Consider the following 19293-nt stretch of genomic DNA (forward strand, 5'->3'; position numbering starts at 1 on the left):
GGCCAGCAGAGCCCGAGCCGAGCCCCAGCCAGAGAGCGGGCGGGCGAGCCAGGAGCGCAGCGGCGGCGGGCGGCGGGCGGCAACCGGCAGCCAGAGCTCGGCGCCAGCCACCTCGGGCCTCCCAGCCAGCCCCGCGGCGGGGCAGCCGTAGGTACAGCCCCGGGACCCATCCCGCCCATGCTCCGGGGCGCCCAGGAGGGGCGGCTAGGTCTCCCCAGTCCCTGGATACCCTCCCCCAAGGGTGGGAGTGGGTGCCGGGGCGGGCTGGAGTCTGGATGGGCAGGGTAGGGCAGGGCAGGGCCTTTCTCTCCAGCTTCAGCCCCAGGCCCAGCAGGTGCCAGGCAGCCGGTGGGGAACTGAGTGGGTATTAGAGGAAGGTGGGGAGGGTGTGTGTGTGTGTGCGTGTTGTGTGTGTGCTGTGCGCCTGGGTTCAGCTGGGCCTGAATATGGAAGGACTTGGCATTTGGAGCTCTAGATGTGTGGGGGCTGTGTTGGGGTGTGCTAATGTCTTAGCGCAGGCAGGGCGGCTCAGATATGGAGTTGCCGTATAAAGGTGTCCTTATGGGTGGGGATGTCTGGGAATCAGTGTTTCTGTTGCAGATGTGTCTAAGGTGCTGTGCATGCTGGTATCTGGCTCAAGAGCTGAGGCTATACGGTCATGTACTGAGGATGTTTGAAGTTAGGTGTGTAAGGAGTTGGGGTTCAATTTGGAGCACAGGAGCTTCTCGGGTGTACAGAAACAGGATGAAGTCAGGTATGAGTGAATCTGGGATGTTCGGTACATAGGTGAGGAGTAGATGTGTGTGTGTGTGTGTGTGAGAGAGAGAGAGAGAGAGAGAGAGAGAGAGAAAGAGAGAGAGATCTCATCTAAGCATGTGCAGATGTGTTTTGAGGGTGTAAGAGGGAACTGGGGGAAGGATGTTTGGGTATGAGGATATCTGGGGGAGTGTGTGTTTGGACATGTGTGCTGATGTCTGGGTGTACATGTATGATCAGGTGTTGAGGTGTCTGGGTATGGAATGTACTGAACCTGACGGCAGGTATTTTGGTTCAGGGGTGTGGGTGGAGCTTGGTGTGGTGTGTCTGTGGACCCATGAGGGCTTGTATTTGCCAGGCCTCCAGGTGGGTTTTAAAACTTTGCCTTTAGAGCTTATCATCATGTCTCCTTTCCTAGAAGTTTCTGACCCTGGGATGGGTGGGTGGCCAGGCTCCCCTGGGAACCAGGTCCCATCCAAGGAGTGGGATCTCACACCTTGACTCTACTCAGGACACCATCCCTCATTCTCCCACAGAGGAAACAGAAAGGGAAAGTGCCTTCCTTGAGGTCAAACAGCATGCTGGGCTCTGAATGGGCTCTAGTCTGGCTGCCTATTGGAAAGGCCAGCTAAGAGAGACCACATCACAGTGGGGTTAACAAGCCCTCAGCAAGCTTAGCTAGACCCCAGCCAGTCATCATTTGGGCAACAATGGACCCAGTCCCTATCTATCACCAACCGCAGTCTCCTCATTCTCCATCTGATAAATGGGGAGAGAATGCCCAGCCTCCAGCTAGCAGAGGTCTCAGTGGAAAATGGTACAGGCTAGATCAGGGTCAGAAGAAGCCAGGAGGAGACAGGCTGGGTGGTACCATTTCTCAGGCTTCTGGGACCCAAACAGGGAGCCAGGAGGGAGAGGGGGTATTGGGAGGCCTGGGGAGCTCCAGCTGTGGCTGCTGTTGCCATGGTAACAGTGTAGAAGGAGCTATTTAAAAACGTGGCTGAGATATTGCTGGAAGCCCAGGCTGCCGGAAACCTGATTTCCGAGAGTCTGGGTGGGAGAAGAAAGAGGAAGGAGAGGAGACACCCCAGCAATTCCCAGGGTGGGGCTGAGACATTGCTGGTTCTGGGACAGGGTGACACTCCAGGACTGTGGGCTTCTACAGCTGCTCTAGGGTCTTCTCTGCTGTCTTCCTGGGGGTCAGTGTCCTTCTTCTGAGTGTTTGGATTTGGAGAGGGAGAAACTGGGAGATAAACCGGATAAATGAATGAACAAATGGCTGTGTTGAAAAAAGAACTCTGCTGCCACTTGAAGGATTTTCAAGGCATGCAGATTTGTGGAACAAATGACTGGTAAATGTATGAATTTGCTGAATAACTTTGTCAAATGAATGAATCAAGGAATGAATACATGCAGGCTGAATGACTGAATGGGGCCTCAGTTGCCTAAGTTACAACATGGAAGGCTGGGCCCCATTGAGTCTTTTCCCTCCATTCCTCTTCTCAGGAGCCCTGGCTGTGGCCAGGGGGCAGTGGGCCATGCCGGGGGCAGTGGACGGCCCCAGCTGGAAGCAGGTGGAGGACATTAGGGACATTTACGACTTCCGTGATGTTCTGGGAACGTGAGTCTCAGGGCAGGCAAGCGGGGGTGGAGGGTGAGGCTGTCCCTGAACTGGGGTGTGGTTTGAGAAGGTCCTCACTCTTGGGCCTGGCTGCCTGGGGAGGCTGAGTCCAGGGTGGTACTTCCTCTGGTCACTTGATCACTGCTTCCTGTTTCCTATAGTCCGTGTCCCATGGTAGCCTTGCCATGGCCTGGTCCAGCCCATCTTTTCACTACTGGCTGACAGTGGGTGGAACAGAGGCTGCTCTTGGCTGCAGCTCTGGGTTCCTGTGAAAAGAATAAAGTAGAGGAGGATGAAGGAGCCAGTTTTTCCAACTTTTGGCCAAGAGCTGTTCTTGGCCTAGGTTTAGGAACTGAAGCTGGGCATGGCTCTTTTCTCAGTGGGGGGAATCCAGAAATAACTCAAACCTAATCTCTGCCCCTCCAGTTGATCCTAAACATGTTCAGGGAACACACCCAGGGAAAATGCAACAGGGTTTATTATGTGCCCCCGTTAAAGTCAGGAATAAGGACTCTGTAGAGCCCAGAATGGTGGCTTCTACCTAGGGGAACCCTTTCTGCAGAAGGAAGGAAGGAAGAGCATAAGCAAAGTCTGAGAAGCAGGTTATGTGTGGAAAGAGGTAAAGAATGGTAGAGCTCATAATCAGAGGCTGGGGGAAGAGTATAAGAAGAGGCTGGGGGGAGACAACAGGTCTTGAAAGCCAAGCTATGGAGGTTGGACTTTATCTCAAGAGCCATGTGAAGACATTTAAGACATCTTGGCAGGTTTGCAATCCAGAATGGTCACTCTGGCCAAAGCATGGAGGGTAAATTGTGGAGGGACAAGACTAGAAACCAGCAATGAGGCTACCACAGTCACTAGTTATTCTGATGATTGAGATTTCAGCATGAAAGATACTTTTGACATATGACTTCCTCTTTTCCCAGGGAAGCAAAAAGTCCTAGAAAGAATACTCCAGTAAATCTTCCTTATAGTGAACTTTAGTGCAAATGAATTTGTTCTTTTCTAAGAGCTTGTTGCAAAATATTGTTTCTCAAATTTCAGTGAGTGTACAAATTATCTGAGGATCTTGTTAAAATGCAGATTCTGATTTAGTGGGTCTGGGTTTGAGGCCTGAGATTCTACACTTCTAAAAAGTTGATGGTTCTTCAAATTAAATAAACCATGACTCAAATTGATTATAGCAGAAAAATAAATGAATCAATTATGCATAAATCAAAAAGCCCAGGGCATAAGCTTCAGGAATGGCTGGATCCAGGGGCTCACATGATGTTATCAGGAAATTGTCATCAGGAATTTCTTAGCTCTGATTTCCTTTGTGTTACCTTCATTCTCAAGCAGGCTTTTCTCAAGTGGTGGCAAAGAGAACCACTATTAGCTCCAGACTCGCATCTTACCAGCTTGGGAAGAAAGAGCAGCTCATTCTCAAAGTGCCAATGGCTTGCGCAGGACCCAGTTACTGTCCCCAGGGATAGACTACTCTGATTGGCCAGACCTGGGTCATGTGACCACCTCAAGGACCAGGGTTTGGAAGAGTGATGGAGGGAGGCTCATCCCACATCCTTGGTTCACAAGTGGTCACCTAACCCATAGGGGTATGGAGGAGGGGCTGAAGGGAAGCTAAGGTTCCAGTTCCCCTCCTCATGAATCCCTTCTCTCTGCAGGGGGGCCTTCTCAGAGGTAATCTTGGCAGAAGATAAGAGAACTCACAAGCTGGTGGCCATCAAATGCATCGCCAAGAAGGCTCTGGAGGGCAAGGAGGGCAGCATGGAGAATGAGATCGCTGTCCTGCACAAGTGCGTGGGCCACAGTGTGTCTGGCCTGGGTTGACCCTGCCTTGACTCCTCCCATTCTCTTCCCACCTCTGCTTTGGGCAAAGGGTTTAACCTGTGAGCCTCAAATTGCTCACTTACAAAGTGGGGTAATAATCTCTACCTGGTAGGGTTGTGGAGTGCATTAGAGATTTCTTTATTTCATGTGTCTGGTGCAACAGCTAACATGACAGATGTGATTGAAATGCCACTGCTTATTTACAGTGGTTTAATCTGTTCAGTCAGATCTAAAAGTCAGTCCTTGAATGTGGCTCAGAGCAATGTATCTCAACTGGTGCTATTGTAGACCTACCTCAAGTTCCCCCTATATATTGAAGCCACTCAGGAAGTTAAAAAATGCCTGTCTCATGACCCCCTGACTAAATCAGTAACCAACTGGTCTATGATTTGCTCATACTGATGTGAAACCTGCTGCCCTCACTGGAAGAGAAGCTATAGAGAAGCTTCACTTGCATCTTCTTCACTGAACTTTCTAACTACCCTGGGCAGGGATGAAATGGTCATTTCCACTATTGGGTGGAGGAGGGGGACTGAGGCCCAGAGAGGGAAAGGGATTTGCCCAAGGTCACACAGCAACTTTGTGGCAGAGCCATGCCTTCCAACAAGCTCAGTCACCATCTTTGGTTCATTTATCAAGCATTCATTGTGTGTTAGACATTGTGCTGAGATTCTTACCTGCATTTTCTCACATGATTCTCACTCCAACTGTCTGAGGGAAGTACTATCATTGGCTTCATATTACAGATGAGGAAACTGAAGCTTAATACTCAATGAATAAGTGAGCACTTACTCTACACCAGGTGTAGGAGGAACAGTGGTAAGATAAAGCTCCTGGTATCCTGGAGTTGGCGTTCCGGTGGCAGAGGCTGACCAATTTATAAACACAGGAATATTTTAAAATCATATATTGATCAGTGCTGTGAGGTAAAAAAGATTTGCCCCCAAATAGCACAGTAGAGGCAGGTGAGACCCAGGTCTGTCCGATGCCAGAGCCCACTGTTTTATTTATTTCTGTTCGCTCCTACCTTCCATTACATCATAATAAATTATGGTAAATCAGGTTTACCTTTTGGGACTCAGAGCTCTGGTTTGTCCTGCCCGGCCAGGGCATTGCATTGGTGGTTCTTCGAGGTGAGCATAGGAAGATGGCTGCCCTCAGCTCTGAACTACCTCATTTCTCCTTTCAGGATCAAGCACCCCAACATTGTAGCCCTGGATGACATCTATGAGAGTGGGGGCCATCTCTACCTCATCATGCAGCTGTGAGTGGCCTCACCCCTTGCTCACACCTCTCCCTGCCACCCCTCCCTACCCTCTGTGGCCAGAGTGTCGTGTCCCCGGCTGCAGGGTATCTGGTGGGGAGCTGTTTGACCGCATCGTAGAGAAAGGCTTCTACACAGAGCGGGATGCCAGTCGCCTCATCTTCCAGGTGCTGGATGCTGTCAAGTACCTGCACGACCTTGGCATCGTACACCGAGACCTCAAGGTGGGGTGTGAAAGTGTGTGGTGAGCTGGGGTGCCAGACGGGGCCTCCACAAACCCCTCACTGTGCAGCCTGGGGCAACTCTTATCCCCTCCCCGAGCCTTGGCTTCCCATCTGCAAAGTGTACCTGTAAAGCCTAAACTGCCTCTGCCCATTCTAGTTTGGACACTCAAATGGATACAAAGGTGAATGGTGCTGATATTTTATCCAATAATGTCTAGATCTTTTTCTGCTAATAAAAGTCCCCCTTGCTCTTTGTAGAAAACTTGAAGGGGACAGAAAAACATAAAGAAGCCAGAAACACCTGAAGTCCTATACCTCAGTGACTAGGATGGGTTCACATTTTGTAGTACATCTCCTTAGGTCTAGAAGGGGGCTGGGTGAGATAGTTCTGGGCTGGAATTCTGTCCATGCTACTCCCTAATTGTAGTTTCTTAGGCAAGTCACTTTGCCTCGAAAGGCATCTGTTTTCCTCATCTGTAAAGTGGGATTATTCAGACTGGCCTGACAGGGATGGGGTAAGAATGCTGGCACACAGTAGGTGCTCAACAATTTTTTAGGGTTTCACAATACAAACCTGAAGTTTATAGAAAATTCCCTCTCACATTCTGGAGGCCCTTGTCCTTTCTGGTACTTTTAACCTCCTTGAGAACTTGAGTTTCTTGTGCCTTCAACCAAGATGGCAGCCATGAAGCCACAGTGGCTTTGGGAGGCTCAGTTTCTGAGGGGTGCTAGGGGAGGCAGAAGGTCCTGCCAGCCTCTGGCCATCTCTGCCTCTTCTTTACCCTCCACCTTCCAAGCCAGAGAATCTGTTGTACTATAGCCTGGATGAAGACTCCAAGATCATGATCTCTGACTTTGGCCTCTCCAAGATGGAGGACCCTGGCAGTGTGCTCTCCACAGCCTGTGGAACCCCAGGATATGTGGGTATGGAGCACCCTGGGCTAGGGCCATGGGTAGGGGAGGAATGGGGAGCTGCAGGGCAGAGATTTGTCACCACTATTTGCCTTTCCCTCCATAGCCCCTGAGGTCCTGGCCCAGAAGCCCTACAGCAAGGCAGTAGATTGTTGGTCCATTGGGGTCATCGCCTACATTCTGTGAGTGGGGGCTTGGCCATTGGGGCGTGTGTGGCTCCAACGTTCTCTTCTCCCCTACTTTGCTTTCTTCCTCCTCTCTATTTCTTCCTTCCTGCCATCTATGTTTATATCTACCCATTAATGGCTTAAGCTTACTTCATTCAATTCATACTGTTTCTGGCACTGTGCTAAGCACTGAGGATTTAGCAAAGAACAAAACAAAGTGCCTGCCCTTAGGGAGCAAAACCACTAGTAGGGGAGATAGACAATAAACAAGTAAATAAATCTATAAAGTAATGCTAGGTAGTAGAATACTACGAAGAAAAATCAAACAGGGTAGGGAGATGGGGATGGATGCCATTTTAGATAAGAAGGTCAGGAAAGTCCTTTCTTAGGAGGCAACATTGGAATAGCATCCTGAATGAAGTGAGGGAGTCAGACATTCAAGGTGTGGGGGAAGAATGGTTTAGGCAGAAGGAAGAACAAGTGCAAAGGCCCCGAGGAAGGAAAGATGGTAGCAAATTGAGGAACAGAAATGCCAGTGTAGCTGGACAGGGATGAAAAAATCAGAGAGGGTCAGATTTCCATTTCCCCTCTTTGTAAAAGGGGGACCTCCTTCCTATGGGTGCTACTTGACCCAAGATCGCCCCAAAGCTCCATCCTGGAGCCAATGGGTGCCCTGAAAGTGGATACGAGGATGAGTTTCTCCCTGCCCAGGCTCTGCGGTTACCCCCCCTTCTATGACGAGAATGATGCCAAACTCTTTGAACAGATTTTGAAGGCCGAGTACGAATTTGACTCTCCTTACTGGGACGACATCTCTGATTCTGGTATTTGAGGCTTTGCCTTCTTCCCCTGGGCCCTACCTCTGGTGCCTTTCTCAGCTGCTTTGGGGTCTCTTCACTGCTTGCCTTGGTCACATTCCCCAGCCCCAAACTAAGAGCTGTCTTTGAGACTAGACATCCCACCCCAGGTGCTTCCCTCTGCCTGGCCTCCAGTCTGAGAAGCTTGTAGGCATGCATTCATTCAGCCTTCAAAAATAGGATTTTTGAAAATACCTCACCTGTGGACTTCTTAATGCCTGAAACACTGCCATAAAGGTTTTCATCTGTCCTTTTGTGCCTCCTATTAGGAGGCAAACCCGTGAAGCCATTATCAGGCACTTAAACATCAGTGTGAATGCACTGAGTAGAATCTTCTTTAAGAACAAGTTTTTCATAAGGGAAAACGGAGAGAGCTGGAAGGCTGGGGTGGGCAGAGGGCTTAGAGAAAGAGTACAGGTGGGATCGGGTGTGCATGGACAAATCTGGCCTCTCGTCTTGCTTAAGTGCCAGGCCAGACCTGAGGGGGTGGGTTTTGTCTTTGGGGGTGTCCACAGGCACCACCATGCTGTTTCTGTTTTTGCTTTTGTCTTGGGGGTTTAGCCAAAGACTTCATCCGGCACTTGATGGAGAAGGATCCAGAGAAGAGGTTCACCTGTGAACAGGCCTTGCAGCACCCGTGGTGAGAGCTCCCACAAGCTGCAAGCTGGGGTGGGGTCTGGGGCCCTCAAGCCTGTTTCTGCCTTCACAGACAACCCTCCACACACCCCCATCCTAGGATTGCAGGAGATACGGCTCTGGATAAGAATATTCACCAGTCCGTGAGTGAGCAGATCAAGAAGAACTTTGCCAAGAGCAAGTGGAAGGTGAGCCCACATCCCTAGTCTTGGGTCTCAGCATCCTCAGGCCTCCTCCCCACCCCACTCCAGACCTCAGCCCCCACAGCACCTATCATCAAGTCAAGCACACAGTAACTGCTCAGGGATGCTTACTGAAGAATCTCGTTCACTCATTCATTCAACACTCCCTGACACCTACTCTACCCCAGTGACAGTCCAAGTCTAGAGGGAGAACAGTATAATTCTTATAGACATCTACTCTAATCTATGAGGTCCTGGAAGGGATGGATGTAGGGTTGCTGATGGCCTGACAGACCTATTCGACCTGACAGCTGAGTGGGAATTAGCCAGGTACAGCAGAATCATGTCTGAGGCATAGGGAACTGGTATGCAGAAGGTCAGGGGCAAGAGAAAGAGTGTGGCCACTCAGGAAAGTGCAAATGTTCAGTAAGCCTGGATGGACTGGAGGGGCTACAGGGCAGGAGCCCAGACTGGAAATGCAGGTAGAGGCCTCAAGTGCCACAGTGGAGAACGGACTCAGTCCTGAAGATAATGGGGGAGCCCCAGAAGGATTTTCAGCAGTAATCTACCTTCCAGAAAGGGCTCTCACAGTGCAGAGGGAGGCATGGACTTAAGGCTGGGAGACCCCTTCTGAGGCTATGGTAGAGATGTGGGCAGATGGGGAGGGCTTAGACCAGAGAATAGCAGATGGCTCAGGAGTCCTTTAGGATGTAGAAATGACAAGAAGTGATGGTAGAAGAGACATTGGCAGAGAGAGGCGATCAAGGGGTGGCCTAATATCTTGGATAGGGAAATGGTGAATGGTGGTATTATCACTGAGATGGGGATTCCAGGGGCACATACTTAGGGGGGGGTGATGATTTTGGTTTTGAGGGATATGCAGGACACCTCTGTGGATATGTTGAAGAGAAAATGATACACACACATCTGGGCAAGTAATTTAGCCTCTCTGTGCCTCAGTTTTCTCCTATGGCAATGGTGACACTAACATTGCCTACCTCAAAGACCTCTGTGAAGATTAAATGAATTGCTAAATAAAGTGCTTAGAACAGTGCCTGACATATAATGTTGTATTAAGGGTTTGCAATGATGTGAATATGAATCAATTATACATAAAGGGCTATATATACTTGTTCATATATATATACCCATCTTACATATATGCATATATGTTTGTATGAATATATAATATGGCTGTATGTCATTTAATAAAGCCTGGTAGTGGTTTCAGGGAAGTCTTAGGGGATCAACCAATAACACCTGAATGAAAATAATAAAACCACTGTAAGAATCCCCCAGTAGACCTGTCACATGATCTTCCACTCTCAAAAGTCCCTTCTCCTTCTCCCCACAGCAAGCTTTCAATGCCACGGCCGTGGTGCGGCATATGAGGAAGCTCCAGCTGGGCACCAGTCAGGAGGGGCAGGGACCGACGGCAAGCCACGGGGAGCTGCTGACGCCAGCAGCTGGGGGTGAGGACCAGTGCTCTGTGGAAGGGCATAAGTGGTCCCTGAAGAGGCATCCAGGCTGGAGTGGAGGGTCTGCTCCTGCAGCCAACTCTGTTCTCTCTCCCCATGTAGGGCCAGCGGCTGGCTGCTGCTGTCGAGATGGCTGCGTGGAGCCGGGCCCAGAACTGTCCCCTACGCTGCCCCCGAAGTTCTAGGGCCCTAGATTCAGGGTCCGACCCCTTTGTGTGGGAGCGGTTGGGGCAGCCTGCTCCCCTTCCCTCCCCAAATTGGAGAGTTACCCTGCTCCACTGCCTCCCCACCCCTTTCCCTATCACTCCTCCACTGCATTTTCCATACAAATGTTTCTATTTTATTGTTCTTTCTTGTAATAAAGGGAAGAGATAAAAACATAGGTAGCACCGTCTCCCCAGATAATCCTCACCCCACATTGCTGTGCAAACTGCTTCATTTGAGTGGACCCGGCCTCTGAGGTAGTTGCAGGAAGCTCCCTTCCCAGCAAGAGGCTGGATGGCAGAGGGAAGTTGGGAAAGGTACTTGGGGAAATCCCTTTGTCCAGTGTCCCCCACCTAGCTTTCTAGGTCTGTAGATCTCCTGCGCTTTGCTGATGGCTCCTGAGCTCGGTGGGGTTGGCGCAGGTCAGCACTGAACAGGACCTGGGGGCAGAGGAATGGATAATGTGTGAGGTCAGGGTATACGGGGTCAGAGCTGGTAGGGCTGGTGGCAGTGTGGAGAGGTACAAGACTTCAGGGGGAGCAGGGTTGGGGCAAGGAGCGTCCACTAGAGTCAGGGCTGGGATGGGTGAAGAGTCCTGTAGGACCACCTGGAATAGTGGTGGTGGTGGAGGAGTGGACTAAGTCAGGGCTGAGGGGGAGGAGTCCTAAGGAGTCTGGGCCAGATGAAGAGGAGGAGGAGGAGGAGGAGGAGCAGAAGCTTCAGTATACTTACTGCTTGGGCCCAGCCAGCATAAGGTCCCCACAGACTCCGGAAAAAGTTTCCTACACCAGAAAGTGATAAGGCAAAATTAACTGGCCCTCCTATTCCCAGTCCACAGGAGTGGGATTTTGTGGAGAGGTGTGAAAACTTTTTACCACCTCAACCCACTACCAGCCCCAGCATCCCACTCTCTCCTTACCCAGTTCCTTGTTAGTCTGGGGGCTTGGACCCTTGGCCTGGGATGTGCTGGGGTGCCAGCTATAGTCACGCTGGGCAATCTGCCACACGTGGACATCCACGGGCACGGCCTGGGGCTTGTCTAGGGCCATCAAGCAGATGCAGTCAGCCACCTTTGAGAGAAAAAGAGTGAGCCACGGAGGAGGAATGATAGGATCCGGCCAGTATCCTGCTTCTGGTCCCAAAGCTGTTTCCTTCTCCACTCTGAGGTTACTATTATTTTATATTCTACATCAATATATACCCTCTTGTAATAGCTTTAAAATAGCTATGATGAGAGTTCTACTGCGTGAACATCTACGTGGGCCAGGTTCTCATCATAACCTGAAAGAAGACAGTACTATATCCATTCTACAAACAAGAAAATGGAGGTTCAGAAAGGCGAAGGGACTTGGCCAAGGTTACATGGCCAGGAAGAGGTAGAACCCAGATTTACTGTTAGGCTGAAGTTCAGAGTCTATTAAAAAAAGTTTTTTAAACAAAAATTCATTTTTTAAACTACAGAGAAGTATAAAGAAGGAAATAAATGGCCAATTCCCAATCATCTTACTGCTAGCAAACCTTGTTGATACTAAACAAAAACTCTTATAAGTACAGGTAATTTCAAGATAAGAACATGAAAAGGGGAAACATCTTTCCATTTGTCTTCCCAAAGGTAACCAGTATTAAGTTTCCTAGGATTCCTTCTGGAAATTTCTGTATAAATATACCAGTGTATATGTGCACCTGAACAAATGACCTTTTTAAAAAATACACTCACGGGACAACGTTCTCTATACTCTTTCTGAAATTTGCATTTTCTCTAGTAAAACACCTGCTCATATCCTTTCTCTTCTTGCTCTGCCTCCAGAAGCCCAGCATGTACCAGCTCTCAGGCCTGCCTTATCTCCTCTGCTGCTCTCTGCATGGGTGATAAGGGTAGCTTCTATCCCCCTGGGACCTCACCTTGGTGCCCACCCCGGGCAAGGTGCACAGGGCCTTGTGGGCCTCCTCGTAGGGGGCCTTGCGCAGCTGCTGCAGCCAGGGCAGCCCGCCCTGTTCTTCTAGGATGGCTCGGGCACTGGCACTCACGTAGCGGGCACGGTACCCCAGGCCCAGCTTCCTGAGCTGAGCCTCTACTTCTGGCCCTGTTGGGGGTACAGAGGGTAGGATTCAGGCATCTTCAAATACTTCCTATCTTCCAGCTAGTGTGTGAACCCTCTTCCCCACAGGAATGCTTTTCCTAAGCACCCCTCTCCCACCTCATCGCCCCCTGGGAGGCCCCAGGACACTTACATGTGCAAAGGAAAGGGTTCAAACTTGGGTTCTGCCCCTCTACAAATGTTTTCTGAGCACCTACCACCCAGTTTTGGGTACTAGAAGAGGGACTGAGAAGGACACGCTGCCCTGGAGGAACTTTCTAAAGTACATTCACGCCCATAATCTCAAATAATAACCATAATAACAATGATAGCTTCTATTATCAAGTGCTGGGTATCTTGTGCTGGCAAAGTGCTTTAGGTATATTATCACGCTTTTTTCAAGGACCCTGATAACAATACCGTTATTTAGGTTAATAACTTGTTCAAGAGGGGTATCTGGGTGGCTCAATCGGTTGAGCATTTGCCTTCTGCTCAGGCCATGGTCTTGGGGTCCTGGGATCGTGGGGTTCCCTGCTCAGCAGGGAGTCTGCTTCTCTTTCTCTCTCTCTCTCCCTCTCTCCCCCCGCTTGTGTTTGCTCTCTCTCCTGCTCAAATAAATAAAATCTTTTAAAAAATTTTTTAAATAAATAAATAAATAATAACTTAGAAAAAAAAATAACTTGCTCAAGAAAGGACATGGGATCTTGCACCCAGGTCTGGGAAACCAAAGCCCCTGCTCTTAGACCATTAGAGTACCCTACCTCATGACTGCTTTGGTCACCACTCAAATCCTTCTGGATAGAAAGGATTATTCCCATCCTACAAACAAGAGAAGCTTGAATAGGTAAATCAATTCTTTTGGTCTTATAACTACTAAACTGGGGGCTGAGGCCCATGACTGGGTTTCTATTTTTTCCCCCCAAGACTGGGTTTCTAAGTACCAAAAACATTTTCTTTTCTCTAGGTGGCGTATCTCCTTGCTGTGTGGTCCCTAAGCACTTCTCCTAGCTTTATTCTCATATCTGCCAACTGATATACTTGCCTCTGTAAAATACTCGCCTTACAGAGCTGCTATGAAGAACACTTATGTTCTTGAATGCAAAATTGTTGGGTTCACTGTAGAGATAGCAACTTAAATTTTTTGCATAATTCCTGGATGTCAAACACTGCCCTAGGTGCAGGATGTGTATTTCTTTACTTCACCCTTGTGGCAACTGATAGGTAGGTGTCATTATTATCCTGTTCCACAGATGAAGAAACTGACACAGAGAGACTAAATAATGTGCTCAAGATCATATAGTTAGACGCCAAGAATTCAGACAGACCTAGGCAGTCTTCTCCAGAATGAGTGCTCTTAACCCCAAAGTACTGTATACCATATACAGTTGGTTTTTTTGACGAAGCATTGAACTCCTGGGGTATGAAGCAAAGACTGGCGAGGTGTTGACATTTCAGGGACATATGGGGAGGATGAGGTGAGGCTGATCAGACCAGGCAAGGTGGTTCTGGAGGACAGTGGGAGGGCAGGAAGCTTTGAGATGGGAGATGGTCCAGGGAAGAACTGAAGAGACCTTGAATGCTACTGGAGGGTCTGAGGGACCCATCTACTCACCAGCCAGGGCCTGCAGGCTGGGGAAGCCATGGTAGGTGACATCATCAAGCTGGATGAGCCGAGGTCCGAAGGCCTGGCAGAGCCGTTCTACCATGCCAGTGATGCGAGCAATGTTGTTGTTGGAGGAACAGATGAAGGAGAAGAGGCACTCAATGGGGTCCTGTTGCAGGAGTCGCACACCTGGGGACCAGAAAGGTAGGGGATAGGATACAGACCTACTGTCAGAAGTGGCCTCTTTCCACCCTCAGATCCTGGGCACCAAAGATCTAGAAGGATCCCTGGGGAATGAGGGACTGAGATGTCAGAGAAGGCAATACCAGAGTTCTCATTCCTCATGGCATCGGTGAGGTCTGGGCTATCATTACATTCCACAGACATAGAAACCACAATGTAAACACTATGAGGATGGGGATTTGTGTCTGTTTTGTTCACTGATATATTCCCAATCACATAGCAGATGTTCTATAAATATTTACAGAATGAATGACGTCACCTGCCCCAGATCACACAGCCAGGATTTGGTTCACTATCCTGTCAGTACATTCTGGTAATCAGCAGAACAATAATAATAGTAATAATAATTACTATGTGTCAGGCCCTATTCTAAGCGAAACTTTAGACGTATTAGCTCGTTTAATCCTCATAAAATTTTATGAGGTGGGTATAATACCCATTTTACAGACGGTGAAACTGTAAATTTAATCAAATTACAAGAACTCCGATCCCTGCCCCAATCCTTGAATTCACCTTGGAATTTCTGTGAAACCTCTTGGAAGTGGGGGTCTGCAGAACTCCAATGGTGATATAGTTGAGCCAGGCTGACATCCAGCTGGAAGTACTGGTGCACAGTCTTTAGCTCTTCTGGTGTGGGTCTGCCAACCCATCCGTTGTCGTCTCGGTACACAGTACAGTAGAGCTTCTCCTCAGTCTGGGTCAATGTCCATACCCGGTTCGCCAGCACGCCAGTCCAGTGTGCAGGGTCTTGCTCCCTCCACCTGAGCCCCCAGGCACACAGCAGCCTTGGCACTCAGTTTTCCTTCTTGCACTCTTTGGGGCCCTCCCACCCTACCATAACTCCTCAGAACACTGCACTGGCTTTTTTTTTTTTTTTTTTTTTTTAAATAATGTAGGCTCCACGCTGGGCATGGAGCCCAATGCTGAGCTTGAACTCACGACCCTGAGATCAAGACTTGAGTAGAGATCAAGAGTCGGATGGTTAATCGACTCAGCCACTCAGGCGTCCCTGCACTGGCTTTTTACCTCCACTTTGTAAAGGAGGTAAGTAAACAGGCTCACTACCCGTGCCACAGTTTCCTCTTCTGTACCCTGAGGTTTCCTCCATCACCCTCATCCTTTACTCCAGACCTACAGTGTCGAGGGGCCCGGAGTCGGGGTCACTCACCGGAAGGACTGTCCGGAGGCCAGAACCAGGTCCAGGCGCAGCTCTGAGCGTGGACAGGGGATGGAGGCCCACAGGGCCGGGAAAGAGGATAGAGTGCGATGTCCCATGCTGCACAGCACCGCGGAGCGAGCTAACCATTCCACGCCAGGCTCCGCCTCACAATCGCCCCGCCCACTCGGTACCCGAGTTCTTTGGCCACAGACCGCGCCCAGGCAGACCCCTTAAGGCCTCGCCCACCAAGCCCTTGCCACTGAGTTTACGTAAGGCCCGCCCAGCTTCATTTAATTCCTCCACTCCCCGCAGGCCCCGCCCCTCAAGGCCTCCTGAGCCCCGCCCCTCCGCCCCTCCTCCTTATATATCCTCCCCGGGCCCCGCCCCCCGGGCTCCCAGCTGCCGACTTAGGGAGCGCGAGCAAACGCACTCTTCCGGCTTCTGCAGGGGGCGGACTCGCTCTCACCGGAAGTAGGACTCAGGCCTGGCTTATTGGGTCCCGAGGTAGCCAATCCGCGGAGAAGTAAGAGGCGCCAATGAGAATAGGGTGTGGCGGCGGGTGGGCGGGTCCCTCCGGGGCGCCGCAGCGGTTGGCGCGCGCTGGGCTCGCGGCCCGCTGTCGGCCTCTCCTCCGGGGCTGGCTGCGCTCGGCACGCCAGGGTGTCCAATCCCCGCGCCCCGCGGACCGGCCGCAGAATGCGCCCTCGGGCTCCAGTCCTCACGGCCTGATCTCAGGGCCCCGGAGTTCCTCAGGGCTTGCCCGCCCGCGGAACCAAAGCCTGTCCCTCACCGTCCTCAGAAAGCCGTTCTCCTTACCGAGCCTCTCCAGTCAGAGATTCGCCCTCTTGACGGAGAATCGGAGCCGAACTTGGCTCGAGGCCCCTGAGGCCCCGTGAGTCGTCTCCACAGCATCTGTCACCTGCGGATCCTGTCTTCGCACTGGCCGGCCGGGCCGCTCTCCTCCAGAAGGCCTCATGGAGCCTCGACTCGGCCGTCAGGCCTCCTCACAGACTCCGCTCCTAGGAGGCCGGGCCCCTCGGACTGCCGCCCCGCCGCTCCCTCGGGTCTCGGGCGTTCCCTCACCAGTACTCGATCCTCCCCTCCCTGCCCAGTGGGGCCTGTGGCCCGGAGGCAGCCTCTGCCTCGCCGGGTGTCCAGGGCTGGCTGCCTGGGCCGAGGAAAGATGTGTTACGTAACTTCTTCCCTTGCGGAGGGAGACGGTGAGCGAGGAGCTAGGAGACAGGACCTGCATCCGGGCCACTTTTCACCTCGTAGCACAGTGGTTTGGGGTTCCTGGGTCTGTAGACTGCAGACTCCAGGACAAGATGTGTGCAGCTGATGTCCGACCCACAGCCCCTGGTAGGGAGCACCACGAGCAGCTCTCCATATCCGACACGCTCCGCTCCCCAGCAGCTGCAAGGCCCGGGGCGGCTACCTCCTGTGGCTCTCCCCTCCAGGCCTGCCTAGCACTTGGAAGGCATTCCTTCAATAACTGAATCGGTAAAGGGGGTGCCAAGGTTGGGAATGAATGACGAGCAATCCTCTACATGCCTGCTGTGGCCCCAGTTAAACAGGGGAAGGTCACAGCTATAGTGACTCTGAAGCACTTGGACTATCCTACTGGCAGAGGACTTGGAGCATCTGAAGTTCACGAAGGGATGGGCGGTAGACTCCTCCTCCAGCAGTTCCACATACTGGTTAAAGAGCCAGCTTTGCAGACAAACAGACATGAATTCAAATCCTACCTCTTCGACTTCCTAGTTGTGGGAATTTAGGCAAGTTACTTCATTTTTCTAAACTTCAGTGTCTTTGTGGAGATGACCACCCTACTATTAGTTCTCCCCAGAGTCATGGCAAGGATTACATGAAATTATGTACCTAAAAGTGCTTAGAACAAGGCCTGCCACTCAATGCCTGGGAAATGAGAGGTGTCATACTGTCTTTGCTGTTGTCTTACAAATGCAGCATGCACAGCAACCCCTTGAGCCCAATTATTTACCATCCCTGGGGAACTGAACCTCCCTTTTTATCCCTTTGCCCTAGCAGAAGGTAAGAACCAAAGAATTCCAAACAGACCATTTATTTTCTAAGAATCAATATATTTTCTTCCTTTGAAATAAATACAAACCAGTTTGAAAGGTGGGGGAATCTATGGGAAAAAGGGAAGTGGGGACAGGCCCCAGTCTTTTTTAGTACCAAATGACTCTGGCGCGACCCGGAAACGCAGTTACAAATGAGAATAATTTAAATTCTCCGCTAATTACAGTATTTACAACAGCAGGGGAGGGGGTCACCTAGTGCCCCTCTTCCGGGCTGGACAGACATCAATCCCACGGCTAGGCTGGGCAGATGCCCGCTCACCTCACCACCTGCAGGGGGCCTCAGGCCACTAGGCAGTTACAGATTCTCCTGGACCGAGCAGAGCAGGCAGATGTGGTGGGATGGCCTGTTTTATGCAGTGTCCTAACCTTGGCCCACCACCCTGCACTACAATGCTGTGAGGTCTCTGGAGCTTTCTAGCCAGTGGCGCCTCCCCTCTCCTTACGCAGAGCCACCATGGGCCCTTGGAGTGTTCTGTACAGTCCAGCTGCACTCAGGGCGGGAGGGACCTCCCCCACCCAGCTTCCCCTGAGACTGGCCCCAAGACCAGGAATGAGTCAGTGCAGAGGCCGGTGCCACTCCAGGACAGTGAGCCAAGGGGGAGGAGAGCGGTGGCAGGGCACTGTAGGTTGGGCTGTGCTGGGCATTATCAGTCACTATCACTGGTCTCACTGCTCTGCTCGCCCTGCACCTTGCTGCGGTGCTGCAGAGCCCTGTGGTAGGCAATCTGCACTGACTTGCGGATGTTGGATTTGCGGCCCTCCAGCATCTTTTCCTTGTCGAGGTCCTGGTTCACACCCAGAGGAACCAGCTTAGTTCTCGGCAGCCACTGCCTGTAGGACGAGGTGAGGATCACATAAGTCATCTCTGGGAAAGCAACAAGCATGAGCCTTCACTCCTTCAAAAACACCTCTTGAGCACCCACTCTGGGCCTGGCTCTGGTGGGCAGCAGGGTTACTGAGACTGAGAGAAACAGTCCCTACCCTCAAGGAACTGCTTATAGTCTAGTGATGAAAAGAGCCCAGTTAAAAGACACACTACAGGATAACCATAGGGTATTTATGAGTGCAAAAAGGAGGAACTGTGACCTAACCTGAAATAGGTACCCTGTCCCATTGGCTCCAGGCAGACTTTACTGACATTAAACATCCTCTGTAGACAACACATAAAAACACTACATTACGTACATGTGACAGAAGAGAGACTCAGAACGTGAATGTTTATGCCTGTTTTATCCCCATTTTGTCACCATGGAGGCAGAGGTGGGAAAACTAAGTCTAGAAGCCACCTAAGTCTGGGTGGGGAGCACACTTGTCACAGTCACTAATGGCCCCTTGGCTTCTAGCTACAGCTGTTTGTCAGCTGCTGCCCACTAAGTCTCTCAGACTCTTTCAACACAACCCTTTTGCTCAAAGATCTAAGTCCCTCCCCCACTGATTTGTTATAGCCCAGTCTGTCTGTTGCTGGAATTTCCTGGCAGCCTGCCCCTATACCCAGGGTTGCATCTGTGGCTATGAGTCATACCAAATGCTCCCTTCCTCCCTTACCAGGTTCGCTTGTTGTCAAAGAAGAGGACGAGGTAGAGATGCTCTCGGGCTTCCTGGGTCATCTGCTCCCCAAGTTTCAGCACCTCCAGTGGGGGCACAGGAATGGGAACCCCATGGTGGAACATACCTTCCCGGGGCATCTTTGGATCAATTATCTGAGGGTGTAATAAGACCTTTGTTTGGTTCAGTCCCCTTCTTCTGCATGGCTTACTTTACCTAAGAACTGAGAGACTATCTCTGAAGTGAGGACACAAAGTTACTAGCCTGCAAAGCTGACCCCTGGCTTAAGATGAACTATTTCAGACCCCAGGGTGCAAAGAGAAGGAAAAGGGAGACAAGGAAAAACTAACCGGGAACCTCTTAAGTGTCTATCTGCCAAAGACCCTTGTTCTCTGCAGCTCAGCAGAGAGTAAGTAATGTTTGCTAACTGTG

General features: G+C 50.8%; 3 protein-coding genes and 1 long non-coding RNA gene across 17 annotated transcripts in view; 2 read left to right on the top strand and 2 right to left on the bottom strand.

The window, feature by feature from the left end:
- Positions 1-10313, top strand: CAMK1 (calcium/calmodulin dependent protein kinase I). 2 transcript variants are annotated; one of them, XM_038565744.1, is made up of 12 exons: positions 1-151; positions 2263-2377; positions 4042-4173; positions 5397-5471; positions 5557-5695; positions 6493-6619; positions 6714-6789; positions 7486-7598; positions 8193-8271; positions 8368-8455; positions 9804-9921; positions 10030-10313. In XM_038565744.1, exons 2-12 carry the CDS (start codon positions 2295-2297, stop codon positions 10110-10112), a joined length of 1113 nt encoding a protein of 370 aa, XP_038421672.1. In that variant the 5' UTR covers positions 1-151; positions 2263-2294; the 3' UTR covers positions 10113-10313. The 2 variants fall into 2 exon arrangements, with proteins under 2 accessions (XP_038421672.1, XP_038421673.1); XM_038565745.1 differs by having other exon boundaries at positions 126-147.
- OGG1 (8-oxoguanine DNA glycosylase) lies at positions 10245-15536 on the bottom strand. 4 transcript variants are annotated; one of them, XM_038565746.1, is made up of 7 exons: positions 15224-15536; positions 14569-14816; positions 13822-14001; positions 12034-12215; positions 11051-11201; positions 10864-10913; positions 10245-10571 (listed from the first exon to the last, which is right to left on the bottom strand). In XM_038565746.1, the coding sequence occupies exons 1-7, from the start codon at positions 15328-15330 to the stop codon at positions 10485-10487; spliced, it is 1005 nt and encodes a 334-aa protein (XP_038421674.1). In that variant the 5' UTR covers positions 15331-15536; the 3' UTR covers positions 10245-10484. The 4 variants fall into 4 exon arrangements, with proteins under 4 accessions (XP_038421674.1, XP_038421677.1, XP_038421675.1 ...); XM_038565747.1 differs by lacking the exons at positions 10245-10571; positions 10864-10913; positions 11051-11201 and adding an exon at positions 12971-13028 and having other exon boundaries at positions 12079-12215; XM_038565748.1 differs by lacking the exons at positions 10245-10571; positions 10864-10913; positions 11051-11201; positions 12034-12215 and adding exons at positions 12222-12814; positions 12971-13028.
- LOC111091243 overlaps positions 15400-19293 on the top strand; it is a 26096-nt gene continuing 22202 nt past the window's right edge. The window contains exon 1 of one of the 2 annotated variants that reach the window (XR_005374621.1): positions 15400-19270. This is a non-coding gene — a long non-coding RNA (uncharacterized LOC111091243). The remainder of the gene's footprint in view (positions 19271-19293) is intronic. The other variant, XR_005374622.1, reaches the window with a different exon arrangement.
- BRPF1 (bromodomain and PHD finger containing 1) overlaps positions 17293-19293 on the bottom strand; it is a 15628-nt gene continuing 13627 nt past the window's right edge. For all 9 annotated transcript variants that reach the window (XM_038565728.1, XM_038565727.1, XM_038565735.1 and 6 more), the window contains 2 exons: positions 18862-19016; positions 17293-18147 (listed from right to left, as the gene is read on the bottom strand). In XM_038565728.1, the coding sequence (XP_038421656.1) occupies positions 17964-18147; positions 18862-19016 (339 nt within the window). In that variant the 3' untranslated portion in view covers positions 17293-17963. The remainder of the gene's footprint in view (positions 18148-18861; positions 19017-19293) is intronic.

The sequence above is a fragment of the Canis lupus genome, chromosome 20, assembly GCF_011100685.1.
Source record: "Canis lupus familiaris isolate Mischka breed German Shepherd chromosome 20, alternate assembly UU_Cfam_GSD_1.0, whole genome shotgun sequence".
In the NCBI taxonomy this organism is placed as follows: Eukaryota; Metazoa; Chordata; class Mammalia; order Carnivora; family Canidae; genus Canis; species Canis lupus.

Excerpts from the sequence above, each read along its gene's own strand:
- CAMK1 (XM_038565744.1), top strand. The coding sequence starts at position 2,295 with ATGCCGGGGGCAGTGGACGGCCCCAGCTGGAAGCAGGTGGAGGACATT. Across the intron at positions 5,472-5,556 it reads CTCTACCTCATCATGCAGCT|GGTATCTGGTGGGGAGCTGT; the intron begins GTGAGTGGCCTC and ends CCCCGGCTGCAG. Across the intron at positions 5,696-6,492 it reads TCGTACACCGAGACCTCAAG|CCAGAGAATCTGTTGTACTA; the intron begins GTGGGGTGTGAA and ends CCACCTTCCAAG.
- OGG1 (XM_038565746.1), bottom strand. The coding sequence starts at position 15,330 with ATGGGACATCGCACTCTATCCTCTTTCCCGGCCCTGTGGGCCTCCATC. Across the intron at positions 14,817-15,223 it reads GCCTCCGGACAGTCCTTCCG|GTGGAGGGAGCAAGACCCTG; the intron begins GTGAGTGACCCC and ends CTGGGGGCTCAG. Across the intron at positions 11,202-12,033 it reads TGCCCGGGGTGGGCACCAAG|GTGGCTGACTGCATCTGCTT; the intron begins GTGAGGTCCCAG and ends TTTCTCTCAAAG.